The 18,810-nt window shown below is 43.3% G+C and overlaps 1 protein-coding gene across 1 annotated transcript in view; it reads right to left on the reverse strand.

The window, feature by feature from the left end:
- Positions 1-18,810, reverse strand: part of LOC140899613 (disintegrin and metalloproteinase domain-containing protein 29) — a 56,566-nt gene that overhangs the window by 22,138 nt on the left and 15,618 nt on the right. The window contains exon 3 of the mRNA XM_073315539.1: positions 15,029-15,140. Coding sequence (XP_073171640.1) covers positions 15,029-15,140 — 112 coding nt within the window. The remainder of the gene's footprint in view (positions 1-15,028; positions 15,141-18,810) is intronic.

Genomic DNA, 18,810 nt, shown 5'->3' on the forward strand with positions numbered 1-18,810 from the left:
TTTTCCAAGACCATGAGACACCTGATTGTAACATCTTTGAATGTCTCTCCTGACCACATCCCAATGCCGCACCCCAATATTCATGGGGTGTGGAAGTACCAAAAAGGAAAAGAGGATTGACATCTTCATGCATATGAATAAGATGTTAGGTGTGGTCAGAATGACAAAATAAAAGAGGGTTACCTGGTTGGGTAAAAGTGGAAAAAACCAAGGTCTGGTTTCACAGGAAACCCCATCAGGAAACATCCTGTGACACTGCACCCCATATTATTCACAGTGATATTATTATGATATGATTATGACATAATTATAATGTATTTTATGCAAGATAAGTCATGTGAGATGTCATTGAAAATGTTACTTGCTGACTATGATTATCCTGTTTGTATACATATATCATTTTTGTATCTGAATTTGTGAATATTGACTAAATATCTGTATTTCAAAATGCAGTTACATCTGGAGAATGCCCACTAGACAAGAGGCTTTCATTCTAGATAGCTGGGTGAGGAAGGGCCTATTCAGGGCAATGAGCTATTAGGAAAAAACAATAGGCCTTAGCAGAAGCTTATCTCCCACCTGGGAAGCCTTCTTGAGAATGCTACTGACAGCCTATGAGTAATGGCTGCTATGACTCTACAAAGACATTCAATGTAACCACATGTCTCTAGACTCCATCTGTTTTTCCACAGACCGGTCTGGGAACTAAGCTTTGAAACAAAGGGTTCCCGCCATATGCAAAAGCTATATAAGGCGGGGAGTGACATCATCTGGTGTTCTTCACTCCTCACACAAGATGACTCCTGGAAACAACTGACGAACAAAGACTGAACTGAGGGGAAGTGCTGGACCCCAGCTACAGGGATTTTTAGCCTGTGAATGGAACACATGGGGATTCCAAGCTGTAAGCAAGTGCAAATTGCCCCTTAAGAATCTGCAGCTTGCTTGTATCATCTCTTAAAATGAGGCTTTGTACTTGTGTGTCTGTGGTCATTACCCTTGGACTTCATGTGTTCCTAGAGCCTCCAAATTTGAGAAAAGCACCAGATGCAATTTCACTCTGTTGAGCTTGAAGACGAACCCAAGGTTGTGTAGTAATCAACAATACATTTACTTTAAATACAATAGAAAGCTACCTACTCAATCCTTCAGGGACCACTCATGAATCTAAGAACTGTCCCTGTTGAGACAGTCTGCTAGCACATTGTTTTCCCAGGCTAAATGTAGGGCCACTGGATAGATCTCCTGAAGGATGCATCAATCCCATACTCTGACTGCTTTAGCACATAACTGGAAGGAATGATGTCCCCCCGTCTGTTCACATACATAGTAGTTGTATTGTCCATTGCCACATGTACCACACTCTCTTGTACATGGGGGAGAAACGAACTGAGACCCAAATGGATGGTTCTTACTTCCAAGACACTGATGTGAAAGTTCTTTTCTTGAAAAGTCCAGTGACCCTGGATTGTAAACTGAATTAAAGGGGCTCCCCATCCAGTACCGGATGTATTTGATCTTATTGTAACCAACAGTGAAGGGTGAATGAATAGGACGCCCTCTGAGAATATTTGATCTCTTTGTCCTCCACATCAATGAATCCAGAACATCCCAAAGAATGGTGACAAATATATGAAGACTGTCCCGACTGCATGTGCAAACTGGGAACATCCAATGCTGCACTGGGTGCATTCTGAGATGAGCAAAGGGGATTACATAAGTGGAAGTTGCCATCAAACTCATGAGAATGAGAAAGAGGATCCAGTATTGACAGACTCAATTTTGCAGAATCACTTGTTATAGACTGTCTTCTGGAGGAAAAGCTCTTCCTTCTACTGAGTCCAGTATAGAACCTATAAAAGGGATTCTCTGAGTTGGACAGATATTTGACTTCTTGCCATTGAGAAGCAAACCCAGATCCAAAAGGACAGAGATTGTAACTTTGATGTGGAGTGACAGATCCTCATGTGTAGCACTTTTCAGTAACCGATAGTTCAAATATGAGTAAACAAAAATAGCAGCACATCTGAGAAAACAGGGTAAGACAGAAATACACTTTGAAAAGACTCTTAGTGAAGATGATAGGCTTAAAAGGAGTACCTTATACTGGAAATGGGACCTTGCCACAGCAAAATGCAGGTATTTTCAATGACTGGGTCAGATGTAAAAATGAAAATAAGCATTCTTGAAATCAGGATTGGTGGTATCAATGTAAGTGAGGAAAGTATGGAGGCCAGGGTTAAAAAATGAAACCAGAATTTCCACATGTACTTGTTCAATTTTCTGAAATCTAAAATCAGACCAAGAACCCCATCTTTTTTTCTGTTTCAGGAAGAGATGTTCAGATACAGCCTCTACAGCTCCTACCTAGAGCAGCTTGTGATGTTCCATTAGTAAAATAATTTTGTGAGTTAGGTCCCACAAGAGGAAAGGGTGGAGGAATTGAAAGGGGGCAGTTTTTTTAACTGAATGGCATAGCCTGTCTCTATATTCTCTAGTATCCATACATCCAATGTAATCAGCCTCTATTTGTTAATGCATTGGGCTATCCTGTCCCCAAACAGAAGAGGGGACTGATCCTTGCTGATTGGTCAATGACTCTCAATCCTCACATCAAATCTGAGGTCTGATGTTTTCTGAAGTTGAAGAAGAGGAGCTAGTTGCATCACCTGAGGTCTAGAACTGAAAGACCTCTTTTTATGCTGGCTATGAAATGAAGACAGGTTTCTGTTGCCTCTGATTAAAGGAAAAATAAGTAGAAGACTGAGGGAAATACTGCCGCTGGTATAGAAAAGAACAAGTAGAAGGTCTCTTTCTGGTTGAGGGATAGAGACCCAGAGAAGCTGAACAGACTCTCAAAGTGGAGGGCTTCCATTTTAACTTTAGTGTCCTCAGCCAAAGAAGATGACAGAGCCAAGCATACCACCACAAGCAGACTGCAGATGCCAAAGCTCTGGCAGAAGAATCTGAAGCATCAAATGATGCCCTGAGATCTTTGCCTTGTTTTGTTCTTCTGTCAGAATAGCATTAGTTAGTCTTCTTTTATCCTCTGGCAACCCTAACAAAGTATGCCATTCTTTTCTTCAAATGGAAATGGTAATAGGCCATCACTACCTGTTAATTAGCCACTCTAATTTCCACAGAAAAGGACGAGAACTTCTCTCCCAACTGCATCAATCTTTCTCTCCTCTCTATCCACAGAGGTAGAGAGAGCATGGCTAGATCTAAACATGTTATTGGCAACTGCCACCACCAGAAAATTTGGTATAGGATGGGTAAGAAAATAAGAGAAACCTTCCTGAGAACCTGATACAATTTGTTCACTTTCTTGGACAAAAACTGACAAGAAGTAGGAGTTGACCAAAATACTTTAGCAGGTTGCAAAAGACCATCCAAAATAGGGAGTGGCCTGTTTGTGAAGGTAGCTCCAAAGATGTCAAATACTGGATGGATGTTTTCTTGCACAGCTGATTTCAAAGAGGGACTGGGGGGAAGGCATACAGCAGTGGGGCCTCCCATTTCACAAGGAAGGTGTCTCCCAGAGAGTCATGCCCCAGTCTGGCCTGAGAGCAGTATTTTGGGCACTTGGCATTGTATGCCATTGCGAAGAGATCTATTGAGGGGAATCCCCATTGTCTCAATATAGTTTTTATTATTCAGGGATCCATCTCCCACTTGTGGGTTAGTGAAAAGTTCCTGCTTAGGTGGTCTGCTGTTGCATTCTGGCATCTGGGCAGATAGGATGCTATGATGTCTATGTTGTTGGAGATGCACCACTGCCAGAGGTGGACTGCTTCTGCACAGTGGGGATAAGATTGGGCCCCTTCTTGGTGATTTACATAAAACATAGTGGTCAAGTTGTCCGTAAGAATCTGGACAGTCCTGTTCCGGATCAGAGGGAGAAAGTGCTAGCAGGTGTTTCAGATTGCCCTTAGCACCAGTAGATTTATGTGGAGATTAGATTCTGCTAGGGACCAGCAACCTTGGATGGTATTGTCACACAAGTGTGCCCCCCATCCCACCAGAGTGGAGTCTGTGGTGATTGTTACAGTTGGAAGTTTTTGTCGGAAGGGAACACTTGGGCAAATGTTTGTATGTTGTGTCCACCATGTGAACGAGTCTTTTAGACTGCTGGGCATTGTAAGATGTCTGTTTACTGAGTGCCTGTGTGGAGTCAGGCCTGTAGGCATCTCACATGGAGCCTGGCATGTTTCACGACAAACGTTGTAGCCGCCATGTGCACCACGAGTTGTAGGCACGTTCTGGTGTACGTTTGTGGGCTGTCTCTTACTGTTGTAATTAGATTTGTTAAAGTAAGAAGGCGTTGTTGGGGTAGCTGTGCTGTTGCTGTGAGGCAGTCGAGGTGTGCCCCTATAAAGTCTAACTGTTGGGTGGGCATCAAAGTGGATTTTTGAAGGTAGATTTGTAACCCTAGGTCCGTAAACAGGGTTATAGTGGTGTGAGTGGCATCGATTGCTGCCTGATGTGTTGGTGCTTTTAGAAGGCAGTCATCTAGGTAGGGAAAGATGATCACACCCTGCCTGCGAAGGTGTGCTGCTGCGATGGCGAGAACCTTGGAAAACACCCTTGGGCAGTGGACAGGCTGAAGGGGAACACTCTGTACTGGTAATGCAGGTTCCCTAGAGTTAATTGCAGGAACCGCCTGAGTGCCAAGTGAATGGTAACATGAAAGTAAGCATCCTGTACGTCAAGGGCCAAGAGCCAAATTCCTTTCTCCAATGCCAGAATTATAGTTGCTAGAGTCACCATCTTGAAACATTGTGTTCTCTCAAACTCGTTTAGTTTTCCCAAGTCCAGAATGGACCTCCATCCACCTGTTTTCTTCCAAGTGAGAAAGTAATCTGAATAAATCTAAATAAATAAGTAATCTGAATCTTCTGCCCCTGTGTTGAGCTGGCATAGGTTCCACCGCACCTAATTGTAGGAGATAATTTACTTCCTTCTCTAGCAGGTGCACATGAGAGGGGTCCCTGAGGAGGGATGGGGAAGCGGGGTGGATAGGTGGAATAGAGATAAAAGGGATGGAGTAGCCCTTCTGGATAATTTCCAGAACCCATTTGTTCATGGTGATGGCTTTCCAGACTGGGTAGAATGGTAACAGGCGGTCCTCAAATGGGCTGAAGATTGGCCATAATTCTGGGATTGGAGAATGTGGGGTTCTCATGTCTTCAACCAACACTTCAAAATGTTTGCCTCAAAGTGGATGGCTGAGACATAGATGACTGATCTTGTGGTTGTCGGCATCATCTGCCTCGGTTTGTGGTGCTGGTTGTAGTGTCTTTGAGGTTGGGTGTATTGGGCAGTTCGGAACCATTGATTATAGAATCTGCCTTGTTTCTTTTTGTTTGCAGGGACATAGATTCCGAGTGTCTTTAATGTTGCCTGAGAGTCCTTCAACGTGTGCAAGGAGACGTCCATGCTCTCTGCAAAAAATTTTTGGCCTTCAAAAGGTAGGTCCTCTATGGTTGCTTGAACTTCCCTGGGAAACCTGTAAAGATGGAGCCAGAAAATCCTATGCGTGACTACGGACGTAGCAATGGATCATGCTGTTGTGTCAGCAGAATCAAGAGAATCCTGCAGGGCTGTTCTAGCAATGAGGGAACCTTCTGCAATGTTGGCCTTATATTGCTTCTTTTTGTCTTCTGGAAGATGTTCAATAAAGGTTGCCATCTGAGAAAACATGTTGTGCATGTATTTGGCTAGTAGGTAGGGTATGGGTAGGTAGGAGGCTATTGCCTGCAGCCACATCCTCAGGTTCTTCAACTTGTTCCTCCAGTGTTTCTGAGGAAGCTGGGGCAGGCGACAAAGGTGATCACATTGTTCTGGACCTGGGTGGGTTGGGGAGCCTGAAGTTCTGTGCCCTGTAAAATGCCCGTGGGTCTGAGTATGTCAAGTTTGGTGGGAGAGCAATGGGGGTGGCACCCATTGTGGAACCTCCCAGCCTCTTCCATCCAGAGATGTTTGGTGCTTCGAGGGTCTAGGTTTGGGTGAGGAATGGTGAGGGGTGTACATCCCTGCCTCCTCTTCCTCCTCCTCATCGCTGGCAAGGGGAGGGGCTGAGCCAGTGGGGGTAATAGCCAGGCTTGGTCCCAGTCTCGCTGGGGTGCCATCAGAGTCTGGGTTTTCTTTGGCTCCACCGGTGCTGAGCTAGGAGTCTTGACTTTGGTATGTGTACCTCCATGACACACACCAGGTCTTTAGCTCCTCGGAACGTCTCAGTATCGGATGTTCCCGGTGCCTCATGGTCCGGTGCTGTCGGTACTGGGGCAGACTTTGTGGTCGGAGATGTCTTTTTCTGAGGCAAATCTCACTACGGTGAAGAGTGAGACTGCTTTTTTTAGGAACAGAGTCCTCAGTAGATGTTTTAGAAGAGGGTCCCATGTCTGAGGCATCTGTTGGAGACCATTGACCAGGTGTCCCAGACTCTGGGTCGGAGGCTAGTCTGAGGGATTTCTCCATCATCAGGAGTTTCAACTGGAGATCCCTAGTCTTCCTTGTCCTAGCTGTCATTGTTTTGCAGTAGGGACACTTTTGAAATATGTGTGTCTTCCCCCAGGCAACGGACACAGTGCACGTGGCTGTCAGAGACTGGTATAGACAGTCCTCAAGTGAGATAATGTCTGAAGAACCAGGCATCTCTGAGAGGCTATTTTGAAAGGAAGAATAGGAATAATCCCGTTCTTATGCCTCTTCTGTCACTGGAAGTTTCCCATCTGAGGCAGGAGAAAGAGGAGGACTAGGAAAATGATTTTTTTTAATTGTAAAAGAAAATTAAAGAAGAAATTAAGGGAGAGAGGTACTAGCTGGGAAAGAACTGAAATAATAGAAATAACTAAAGCTGTGAGGGTGCTGCTGTCATTCCGACTGAAGCCAAAGGCAGTAGAGAAGGAACTGGGGGATGGTTGGCTGCGCACGCGGGATAACCGCTCGGAGTGGTGCGAGATGGCTGCCACGTGTGCACGGTCATCTGGGGCATTGCTACTTCAAATCTCTGATTAGAAGCGCAGGGCGCCAAGACAACTAAAATGGAGCAGCCACACGGATGCTCCTCGAAGAAGAAGCACAAGTTAATGGAATTCCAAACATTCTCAGAAAGGGAGGATGCCCAAGTCATGCCCACATGCTTGTTAGGTGACAAATCGAGATCAGAATCAGTATCCATTTCCTCCTGTTGAAAAAGAGGACTCAGCTCCTCATCCTGTTCTTCAGAAAGAGTATCAGGCAATACTATCTGAACTACCAACGGATCTGGAGGAACTAGATCTGAGGACTGTTGGGCCACCAGATTATACTTAATAGATTATACTTCACAGTTCACTTCTCTATCCTCCCTCAAAAATTGTTGTGGTGAAACTCTAGGGCCATGAAGACTATGGTTGCCAGTGTCTCCAGTAGTTGGGATCTGGAAACATACCCATGAGAGGAGGAGCAAACAGATAGGGTAGCATAACCTAGGATGAAGCAGGTCTCTTGAGTCCTCCTCTATCCTGCTCTAAGGACAGATCCGACCTTGGATGTGGTATGGATGTCACTGGAGAAAACATAGCAACTGGAGGGTGAAGAGAAATAAAGTGTGAGAAAGATCTACCTAGAGATCCCATCGGAGTCTTAGGAGGAGGTATAGAAGGATCTGGAGAAAGCCTACTATACTCTGCTCCTCTTTTCAGATGATGACAAAGCAGACCTTGGAATTGAAGATGACTCCCTCTTCTCCTTTGCCAAGTTTCTGTTGGTCAGATCTGAGGACCGCTCACGTGGAGGAAAATAGACATCAGTCACTACTGTTGATATCCTCTTTGGCCTGATGATGGTCTAGGAACTGGAGCAGAAAATGGGCCTGGAAAATACTGGATCCAGGAAAACACTCAGCTACATAATACTGGGCTTTGAAATAGAACCCGGAACTGATTTGAACTTCAAAGTCAGAACCATAAAGGTTATGTTTGTATCAGACAGATCTGATAAGTCTGACTAGTGAGATCTAGCACTGCTAACAGTGCCCCTGTTCTTCCTCAGCTTCTGCTTCTTTGGAACTGATACAGCTGGAATCAGTATGTCTTTAGGTTCCCTGACAGGTCAACAACCCTTTTCTATTTCCAGTGCCTTTGAAGCCCTGGCAGCTTTAGCTGAAGAATTGGAAATGAGCATCGACAAAGATTCCAATGATGTAGAACTCAGTCTTGCTAGAGGAAGCTACTAGAACTGAGTCAGGCCTCTTATTTTTCCTTTCTGATGAATGCCTGGAACTGGATGGCTTAGCAGCCAAGGCCTCCTTGAGCAACAGTATTTACAGTCTGGTCTGCCTGTTCTTGTGTGCACTGGGAGTGGAAGTTCAGCAAATGAAACACCCAGAGGGAGAGTGTCCTTCTTCCAGGCACTTAAGACACTTTACGTGTTCTTCTGATGCTGGAAAAACAGCAGGGCATGAAGCACATCTCTTAAAGCCCATACTCTTCCTCTACGGTTTTGCCATAACACAAGGAACTGACTTTACAGAGTATATTACACTATCTCTATTATCCTATACTTAAAACTACTTTATACTAAAAGCTACACTAAGAACAACACCTATAAACTAACAAGGCACTATAAATGGAGAAAACCCTGGATCCAAAGGACAGGAGCAGTTCACTTCTGTCTGGTGGTTGGAAGGAACTGAGGGGGTAGAGCACACAGTGCCCTCTGACATAGTCTTACCCTCAGTTTTTAGTACAAAGTAGTTTAGGTGAGAGGGAGGAGTGGAGACACGTGTGCTATATCAGGCCCTGCTTGGAGAAGGTTCTACTGTTGAGTACAAAGAGAGACTACCAGTAAGTGGGGATGTGCAGAACACACAAACAAAAACTAATTATTCCCCAATTAATAGCAATCTGGAAACACTTAAGAAATTTCCTTACTAAACCCAGAAATACATGAGCCAGCTCTCCAAAGACTGTTAAGAAGAAGCAACAATGCCTTTGTAAATGGCTACATAAATTTAAAGACACATTAAGAATTAGTTAAGTTTAAAAAGACTATTTGAAAACTGAAAAATGTTTATATAGAAAACAATGACAGGTTTCAGAGTAGCAGCCGTGTTAGTCTGTATCTGCAAAAAGAAAAGGAGGACTTGTGGCACCTTAGAGACTAACAAATTTATTTGAGCATAAGCTTTTGTGAGCTTATCCGATGAAGTGAGCTGTAGCTCACGAAAGCTTATGCTCAAATAAATTTGTTAGTCTCTAAGGTGCCACAAGTACTTCTTTTCTTTTTATATAGATGTCATAAATATAAAGGGAAGGGTAAACCCCTTTAAAATCCCTCCTGGCCAGAGTAAAACTCATCTCACCTGTAAAGGGTTAAGACGCTAAAGGTAACCTCGCTGGCACCTGACCAAAATGACCAATGAGGAGACAATATACTTTCAAAAGCTAGGAGGAGGGAGAGAAAAAAAGGGTCTTTGTCTGTCTATATGCTGTCTTTGCCGGGGATAGACCAGGAATGGAGTCTTAGAACTTTTAGTAAGTAATCTAGCTAGGTACGTGTTAGATTATGATTTCTTTAAATGGCTGAGAAAAGAATTGTGCTGAATAGAATAACTATTTCTGTCTGTGTATCTTTTTTGTAACTTAAGTTTTTGCCTAGAGGGATTCTCTATGTTTTGAATCTAATTACCCTGTAAGGTATCTACCATCCTGATTTTACAGAGGTGATTTCTTTACTTCTATTTACTTCTATTTCTATTAAAAGTCTTCTTGTAAGAAAACTGAATGCTTTTTCATTGTTCTCAGATCCAAGGGTTTGGGTCTGTGGTCACCTATGCAAATTGGTGAGGCTTTTTACCAAACCTTGTCCAGGAAGTGGGGTGCAAGGTTTTGGGAAGTATTTTGGGGGGAAAGACGTTTCCAAACAGCTCTTCCCCAGTAACCAGTATTTGTTTGGTGGTGGTAGAGGCGAATCCAAGGACAAAGGGTTGAATATTTTGTACCTTGGGGAAGTTTTGACCTAGGCTGGTAAAAGTAAGCTTAGGAGGTTTTTCATGCAGGTCCCCACATCTGTACCCTAGCGTTCAGAGTGGGGAAGGAACCTTGACAATAGAAAATAAGTGTGTTTGGACTTATTTGAAATAGAATATAAACACCTATTATACCCTGATGAAACTCAATGTATATCTCAGAAAATGGACTGAATAAAATAGAGTTATAACTCTAACTTTAAATGGTGTTCAGAGAAATTCCCACCACAAAGAGAAAGGCAGTAAAACTATCAAGTTCAGGAAAAATTACAACCCTACTGCACAAGTATTAGCAGATCACCATTCACTAGCTGAAATTGTTACCAAGACCAAACAATGAAGGTGTTGAGCGAATGAAAGGATGACAACAGAAAATTTTGAATCCAGCCTAGCCTGAGAGAGTTGTTTTCCTCCTTCCATGAAGTTACGGAAAGAGAAGGGTGTAAAAACCCTCAGAATTAAGCAAATTCTCTCTGCTCCTATCCTCAACTTTACAGCATTCACTATAGCATCTCATCTCTGCTTAGCTTGTCTCTACAAGCAAGCCAGCTAAGGAGAAAACAGCCAAAGAGCAGCATCAAGAAGAAGCAACCTTCCAGTTCAGATGACATCATCATCAAGATTTCAACATGTATGGTGAAATGAAGTTGTAAAGCCCTGTCAAGGGATTAAATTTAATGTTTTTCTTGTAATGATTTTAATGGTACTGAAATGCTATTCGACAGACAAGATGGGTGAAGTAATATCTTTATTGGACCAACTTCTGTGGGTGAAAGAGACAAGCTTTTGAGCTATGCAGAGCACTTCTTCAGGTCTGGGAAAGGTAGTACTTAGAGTGTCACCGCTAAATATAAGGTGGAACAGATGTTTTGCATAAGTAGTTAACACATATTCTAAGGGACCATTCAAGGTGAAGAAGCCCACTTGTCTCTTTCACCAACAGAAATTGGTCCAATAAAAGATACTATTTTACTTCCTTGTCTCTCTAATATCCTGGGACCAACATGGCTACAACAATACTGCAAACATTGAAATTTTATTGTCATTTAAGATATAACAGCTTCTCCTGTTAAACCAAAACAAATCTTGTACAAACCATGGCATGCAAAGTGTCAATGGAAAAGTTGTGATTTGCTAAGTACGATTATCCTATTTATATACATGTATCATTTTTGTATATGAAGCTATGAATATTGGCTATGCACTGGTATCTTACCTATGTGCTGTATTCCTGGGTAACACACACCAGATAAGATGTACGTCAAGGCTAGACAGCTTTGAGTTGATGGCCCATTAAAGACACTTAGCTCTCACAATGAGCCATAGAAGAAACTCATTCCCCCCATTTAGATCTTCTGACAGATGCCTCAGCCTCCAAGGGGCCAATGGCTACCCCCTGTGAGTCATCAAGCCATGTAAGGCATGTGACCCTGGACTCCTGTGATGTTCCCCTCTGGTGTTATCCGGACCGGTGATCTGCTAGGTCACTCCAAAACTCCTTGACTCTGGGAGCCAGCCTTACCCTGCTCTGCTGTGAGAACCCCCACTCCAAGGCTGTTCACGCACAGCCTCTGGCATGTAAGAGGCTCCTTGGACTGTGCAACCAAATGACACTAGCCAATATCTCCGGTCCCAGACACAACCCTAGGAACCTCCATTTTGCAGTGTCCAGTTATGCCCGCTGGATGCTGCAAGCTTATATAAGTTCATCAATTTAACAAAGAAATTGATATATACCAGGCTTGTTATCCCAAGGGGAGTCTCTGACACGCTTCAAACCAAACACACTGCTTCTGGGAGAATAAATAAACAGATTTATTAAACTATAAAGATAGATTTTAAGTGATTATAAGTCAAAGCATAACAAGTCAGAGTAGTTACCAAAATAAAATAAAATATAAGCACCTACTCTAAACTCTCAACCCTATTAGACTGGACAACTAGATTAAGCAGTTTTTCTCACCCCACTGGATATTGCAGTCCTTAACATACAGGTTTGTTCCCTAAACCTGGGCCAGTCTCCTGTGTTGGAGTCTTGTCTTCTTCTCAGTGTCTTGGTTGCTTGCAGCATAGATGGGGGCAGGAGAAGGGCCCAGTATGTGTCCACTCTATCTGTTTTATACTTTCAATCCATGTGCTTCGGGAGCACAAGTCAAGGCATGTCTGGAGGGCATTGCTGAGTCTCTCCAAGCAAGGTTGAGCAATTTCCCTGGTGTGGCCTCATGCAGGTGAGTCATTGTAGCTCCCTTGCTGGATAATGGCTGTTGATGGGTTGTTTAACACCCTGCCCAGGCATTGGTTACTTTCCTTGCTGTTGCCTCTGGGGAGCTAATATCTGGCTGATTCCCCTATTTACAGCATGCTTTAGTGACCACCATACAACACAATTCTCATAACTTCATATGCATTAACGATACACATATATGGATAGAGAAATGACTCTCGGCAGATCATAACCTTTCCCCTAATACCTTAAAAGACATGCTTTATATGTAAGATCATGATTTTAGTTACTAAAGTATTGGTAGCCGAGTGATTATTGCGATATTGACCTGGCTAAGTGACTGATCTCTTGGGATTAGTAGGACCCTATATGAGATGAAATTGGTTTTCCATAACCACTCATCATACAGTCAATGGTCTGTGTGGTGAGATAAGGGCTAGAATGCCTAAGGAGACTGTATTTTGACTTCTTTTTAACTAATGTGGTGAGACAGAAGTTTACTTTGGGTTAGTATATCTAATAATAGAATAACTACTAGTTTAGGGTGAGTCTGCCCTATTTCTCAGCTGTTTGTCCTGAACCTGATATTCTCAGCTGTGACCCACTGAGGCACAGTGACAGCTATGTATTCCTGGACAGGAGACATAAATTAACATTGGTAAACAGAGAGAAAAAGTGGGATTTAATATTTCATCAATTTGCCTCTTTCAGTGAAGCTCCTTGAATGACTTCTTTGAGGAACTGATTTAAATAGGTTTTTTTTTACTTCATAGCACATAATTAAGATTACTCACTTTTGCCTATTTATAACCTGTTATGTTATCCATTATAACTCAAAAAGGGCTCCTCTGCTCTTAAACAAAAGTCTTTTGCCCATCTATAAACTGTTTTATTATCTATGACACACTAAGACAAGGCTCACTCCCAATTTTGGGAAATGAGGTACTTTGGCCCCCTCCAAGGGTAGATCAAGGGTAAACTCTGAAAAAGTGTAATGTCTGTCAAAGCTCTCCACAGAGAAACATATAGACAAGATTGTAAGTGAAGTAACCGTTATTTATTGTTTGTGTTCTCTTTTGGTTTTAATTTTTTCCCTTTCTTTAATAACAGTCAAAGTTATTAATTATTATTATTTTGCTTGTCTTTAGTTGTGGTATCCTTTAAGGCCTGGCAAATAACCTCATGTGACTAAAACAGTGGAAGTAATGTCCCTGAATTGGTATTAAGAGAGAACTTTATTAAGATTTGGCCTATTATTCCTTATTACTCAAGACTATACAATTTTAGTCATTTTTAAGATGAAATTACTTGGTGCTCAACAACCTGGAACAGTCCTTTTTACCCCAGATGCACCCCAGAAATGGACTATATGTGGACAGTCACTGGAAGAATTGGGGAGATATGGGAATTCAGTGAGTTTACAAAAATTGTAAAGTAATAACCAGTTAAAAGGAATGGATGCCTACTAGGACTAGGGGATTTAGGGTTATGGTAAGGTGGAGAAATGCTACATAAGGAAGAAGAAAAATTCAAAGGGTTTGGGTAGGAACCCCCTAGAAGGTAGGTAGGAAAAAAGTGCATCACCGTCTTTACATTACTCTTTTGCCTCTGGTGTCTATTTAGGGCTAGATTCTGATCCACTCATTAATGATGAATAGTACCTTATCTCCACAAGATCCCACTGATCCATTTGTGAAGTAAGATGCTACTTGTGTAGCTTTAGCATTTATTTTATTTGGCAGTAATATAAGGAACCTACAGGCCTGTAACCTGTAAGACATGGGCTTCAGCAGTTAACATAAGGCTTGCAACCTATGAGCTGTGGCACAGATAAATGGCCTAAACGCCACTCCTAAGTTTTGGGGAACTGGAAATAGAGTGTGTAAGTGGGAATTTTGTCCATAATGACACCAGCTAACCACAGGAACATGAGCTAACACTGGTTTTTGGAGAGAACATCTGCAGATATCTGACCACAAGAGTGTCATAGCAATGAACTGATGTATATGATAATAAGTTGAGATCATTAGTATACTAACCAATAGGAGAAGGGAACCTTAACATTAGTAGGGTGAAGAAATACAGATAAGGAAGAGGGGAGAACCCCCTATTGAATATGCATTAGGCATAGTGGCATTAGTGTAACATAATATAAAAGTTGCATCCAAGCCTGTGTGTGGGAGGAGAGAGAGGTGTAGCCCTTGCGAACTGCCAGGATGATGGCCACTGGAGATGATGAGGAACATGATGGTGATGAGGAAGATAATGGTTAACATTTCAGGCTGTTCTTCCAGGGATGGTGTGAGTATATGGATGTTCAGATGTACATTCTGTATTATCTCTATTCACTTTACTGGGTTCGAGTGTTTGTGACTTTGCTAAATGTATTAATAAATTATTGTAGAATAGTGAGAGTGTTGCAACTGTGCACATCGGGGCTCTCAACTATACAGTAATTTTAATAATACTGGGCCTGATCTTGGGACAAGAACCTGTCAAATCTCAGAGTGATAACTGGGAATTCTTAAGTAATCAATATAATTAATATGTAATTTATGGATTGGGCTACACTTGATATGAGTAAGAATATCAGAATCAGGCCTTTTGAGTGTTATATAAGTAAAGACTTCCAGCTCCTTTCAAGGGCAGCTCCAACTGACCACATTGCTGTAGTATAGAGGTGTGGGTGACAGCTGCAAAGACCACATTAGAATACAAGTCATAGATCCCTGGCTTGAGACTGAAAGACAGGATAAAATATAGAGCGCTTAGTTTTTCACAGCACTTACTAGTGGTAGTCGGAGGGGGTCCACTGTCAACACTTCCTCCAAATCCTTTTAATGTACAGTCTGGAGGGGCCCAACCAAAATTACAATGGCAGTTTTTCTTACTGTTGCACATCTGAAATAGAATAAGGGTTTAAATAACATGAACCAAATGAGCAATTTGATGAAAATAGAGCCTTCCTGAGCTCTTGGTGCAATCTTACTGCCCTGTACAGTATGGCATCACATACTAAATAAAAGACAGAATGGTACTTTCTTATCTGCTATTTTAGGTTTCTCCAAGTCTCTTGACAGGAGCACCAAGATAACTAATTACCCAGAGTCTCCATCTTTGGCAGGAGGAGTTAATGTACGGCCTTTGGTTTATTAGTGTGCAATCTTTATCATCTAGTGGCTGACCAAGAGATCTAAAAATTGAACCAACTTCTCTAACCACTTAAATCAGTTCTCCTTCAGTTTAACTTCATTAGGGCTGTATTTCGCAGTTGAAAGACAAAGTTTAATGGAATCACTGCATACCCAATCTGATAGGGATCTCAAAGCCTTTGAAAACAGAGTACACAACAGAGCAAACTTCCCCTCAGATGAGAAAATCCAATGTGTAGAGTTATTAATTTCATATAAAAGACATTTTAATGTTATCGAAACCCCTAGTGAAATCATGTGGAAAGCCCCAAGAGGAAAGATAGGAAGCTAGAAAGCAACAGCAGATTGCATATGGCAGAGTTGGTTTCTTCCTTCTTTCCGGCTTGTAATATAAAAGGTAGAGATCTGGGCATGTTTATCTTGGAGGAGTATGTTTTACCTTCAGAGCCAGGGGAAGCTGGCTTTATTAACCTGTAGGTCTTGAACTCCAATTTCAGCCAAGTAAGTGCTACTGTTTGTATTTTTGCACTGCTCCATCTAGTGCTAGAAATGCAACTTGGAAATCAGGAGTTGGCTCATTGACTGATGTAAGGTAAAGAAGGAGCCATGGGATTATAAAACAGGTTTTCTACTTCTAGATGTAAATCAAGGACAGGACACAATGCTGGTTGTCATAATTTAACTTTTACGTTGCAGTAGTGCCTAAAGGGCAGAAGAAGGTTGGGCTCCCATTGTGTTGGTGCACAAATATGTGATAAATGACAGTTCCTGCCCCAGAGAGCTTGGTTAGAACTTGGTTGAGCTCAGGTTAATACTCAGTAGTACAGCAACCTCGGGTCAGGCCAAAAATCAGCCAGATGGTTTTTATATTGTAGAACTAGGTTTTAAGAAAAATTCTTAGTAAAGGTACTACTTGAATTTTTGTTACTAGAATTTCATAAACCACATTTATTTTTCTCAGGGTTATCAATTAAAATCTCTCCATTCCCTTTCATCAGAACAGCCAAATATTCTGGGGCCCCCTTTCTTGAAGGGATTAAAGAAGAGAGTGGTTGTCCCATTTCCAGGCTCCAATCCACACACAAAATCCTTTCCCCTCCATTTGGGCAGAAGCCATGCTTCTTCTTCCCAGGAGCACCTGCTTCCTACTGAAACCTTTAACTTCTTATGACTTCCTCTGTCAGTACCATTCAGCTAGCTAATGTGCTACAGCCCTCACGTCTTCTCCTCAAGCCTGACACTTAAAGTGATCTTTATAGGCTGGGCTCTTCCTCTCAGCCCACTGAAGAGTTTAACTAAGACTAAGGGTATGTCTACACTACGAAATTAGGTCGAATTTATAGAAGTCGGTTTTTCTGAAATCGGTTTTATATATTCGAGTGTGTGTGTCCCCACAGAAAATGCTCTAAGTGCATTAAGTGCATTAACTCGGCGGAGCGCTTCCACAGTACCGAGGCAAGCGTCGACTTCCAGAGCGTTGCACTGTGGGTAGCTATCCCACAGTTCCCGCAGTCTCCGCTGCCCATTGGAATTCTGGGTTGATATCCCAATGCCTGATGGGGCTAAAACATTGTCGCGGGTGGTTCTGGGTACATATCGTCAGGACCCCGTTCCCACCCTTCCTCCCCCCGTGAAAGCAAGGGCAGACAATCATTTCGCGCCTTTTTTGTCTGCTGCCAGCCAAAGATGTAAAGGATAGATTTAGTGGGTCAGAACAAGAAATAGACCAGATTTGTTTTGTACTCATTTTCCTCCTCCCCTGTCTAGATCATACTGCAGTCAGTCACAGAGAAGGCGCAGCGAGGTTAATCTAGCCATGTATCAATCAGAGGCCAGGCTAACCTCCTTGTTCCAATAACAACGATAACTTTGGTGCACCATTTCTTATTGGAACCCTCCGTGCAGTCCTGCCTGAAATACTCCTTGATGTACAGGCACACCCTTTGTTGATTTTAGCTCCCTGAAGCCAACCCTGTAAGCCGTGTCGTCAGTCGCCCCTCCCTCCGTCAGAGCAACGGCAGACAATCGTTCCGCGCCTTTTTTCTGTGCGGACGCCATACCAAGGCAAGCATGGAGGCCGCTGAGCTCATTTTGGCAATTAGGAGCACATCAACCACCACATGCATTATCCAGCAGTATATGCAGCACCAGAACATGGCAACGCGATACCGGGCGAGGAGGCGACGTCAGCGCGGTCCCGTGAGTGATCAGGACATGGACACAGATTTCTCTGAAAGCATGGGCCCTGCCAATGCATGCATCATGGTGCTAATGGGGCAGGTTCATGCTGTGGAACGCCGATTCTGGGCTCGGGAAACAAGCACAGACTGGTGGGACCGCATAGTGTTGCAGGTCTGGGACGATTCCCAGTGGCTGCAAAACTTTCGCATGCATAAGGGCACTTTCATGGAACTTTGTGACTTGCTTTCCCCTGCCCTGAAGCGCATGAATACCAGGATGAGAGCAGCCCTCACAGTTGAGAAGCGAGTGGCGATAGCCCTGTGGAAGCTTGCAATGCCAGACAGCTACCGGTCAGTTGGGAATCAATTTGGAGTGGGCAAATCTACTGTGGGGGCTGCTGTGATGCAAGTAGCTCACGCAATCAAAGATCTGCTGATATCAAGGGTAGTGACCCTGGGAAATGTGCAGGTCATAGTGGATGGCTTTGCTGCAATGGGATTCCCTAACTGTGGTGGGGCTATAGACGGAACCCATATCCCTATCTTGGCACCAGAGCACCAAGCCGGCGAGTACATAAACCGCAAGGGGTACTTTTCGATAGTGCTGCAAGCTCTGGTGGATCACAAGGGACGTTTCACCAACATCAACGTGGGATGGCCGGGAAAGGTGCATGACGCTCGCATCTTCAGGAACTCTGGTCTGTTTCAAAAGCTGCAGGAAGGGACTTTCTTCCCAGACCAGAAAATAACTGTTGGGGATGTTGAAATGCCTATATGTATCCTTGGGGACCCAGCCTACCCCTTAATGCCATGGCTCATGAAGCCGTACACAGGCAGCCTGGACAGTGGTCAGGAGCTGTTCAACTACAGGCTGAGCAAGTGCAGAATGGTGGTAGAATGTGCATTTGGACGTTTAAAGGCGCGCTGGCGCAGTTTACTGACTCGCTTAGACCTCAGCGAAACCAATATTCCCACTGTTATTACTGCTTGCTGTGTGCTCCACAATATCTGTGAGAGTAAGGGGGAGACGTTTATGGCGGGGTGGGAGGTTGAGGCAAATCGCCTAGCTGCTGGTTACGCGCAGCCAGACACCAGGGCGGTTAGAAGAGCTCAGGAGGGCGTGGTACGCATCAGAGAAGCTTTGAAAACCAGTTTCATGACTGGCCCAGGCTACAGTGTGAAAGTTCTGTTTGTTTCTCCTTGATGAAACCCCCCGCCCCTTGGTTCACTCTACTTCCC

Source organism: Lepidochelys kempii, chromosome 1 (genome assembly GCF_965140285.1).
Source record: "Lepidochelys kempii isolate rLepKem1 chromosome 1, rLepKem1.hap1, whole genome shotgun sequence".
Lineage (NCBI taxonomy): Eukaryota > Metazoa > Chordata > Testudines > Cheloniidae > Lepidochelys > Lepidochelys kempii.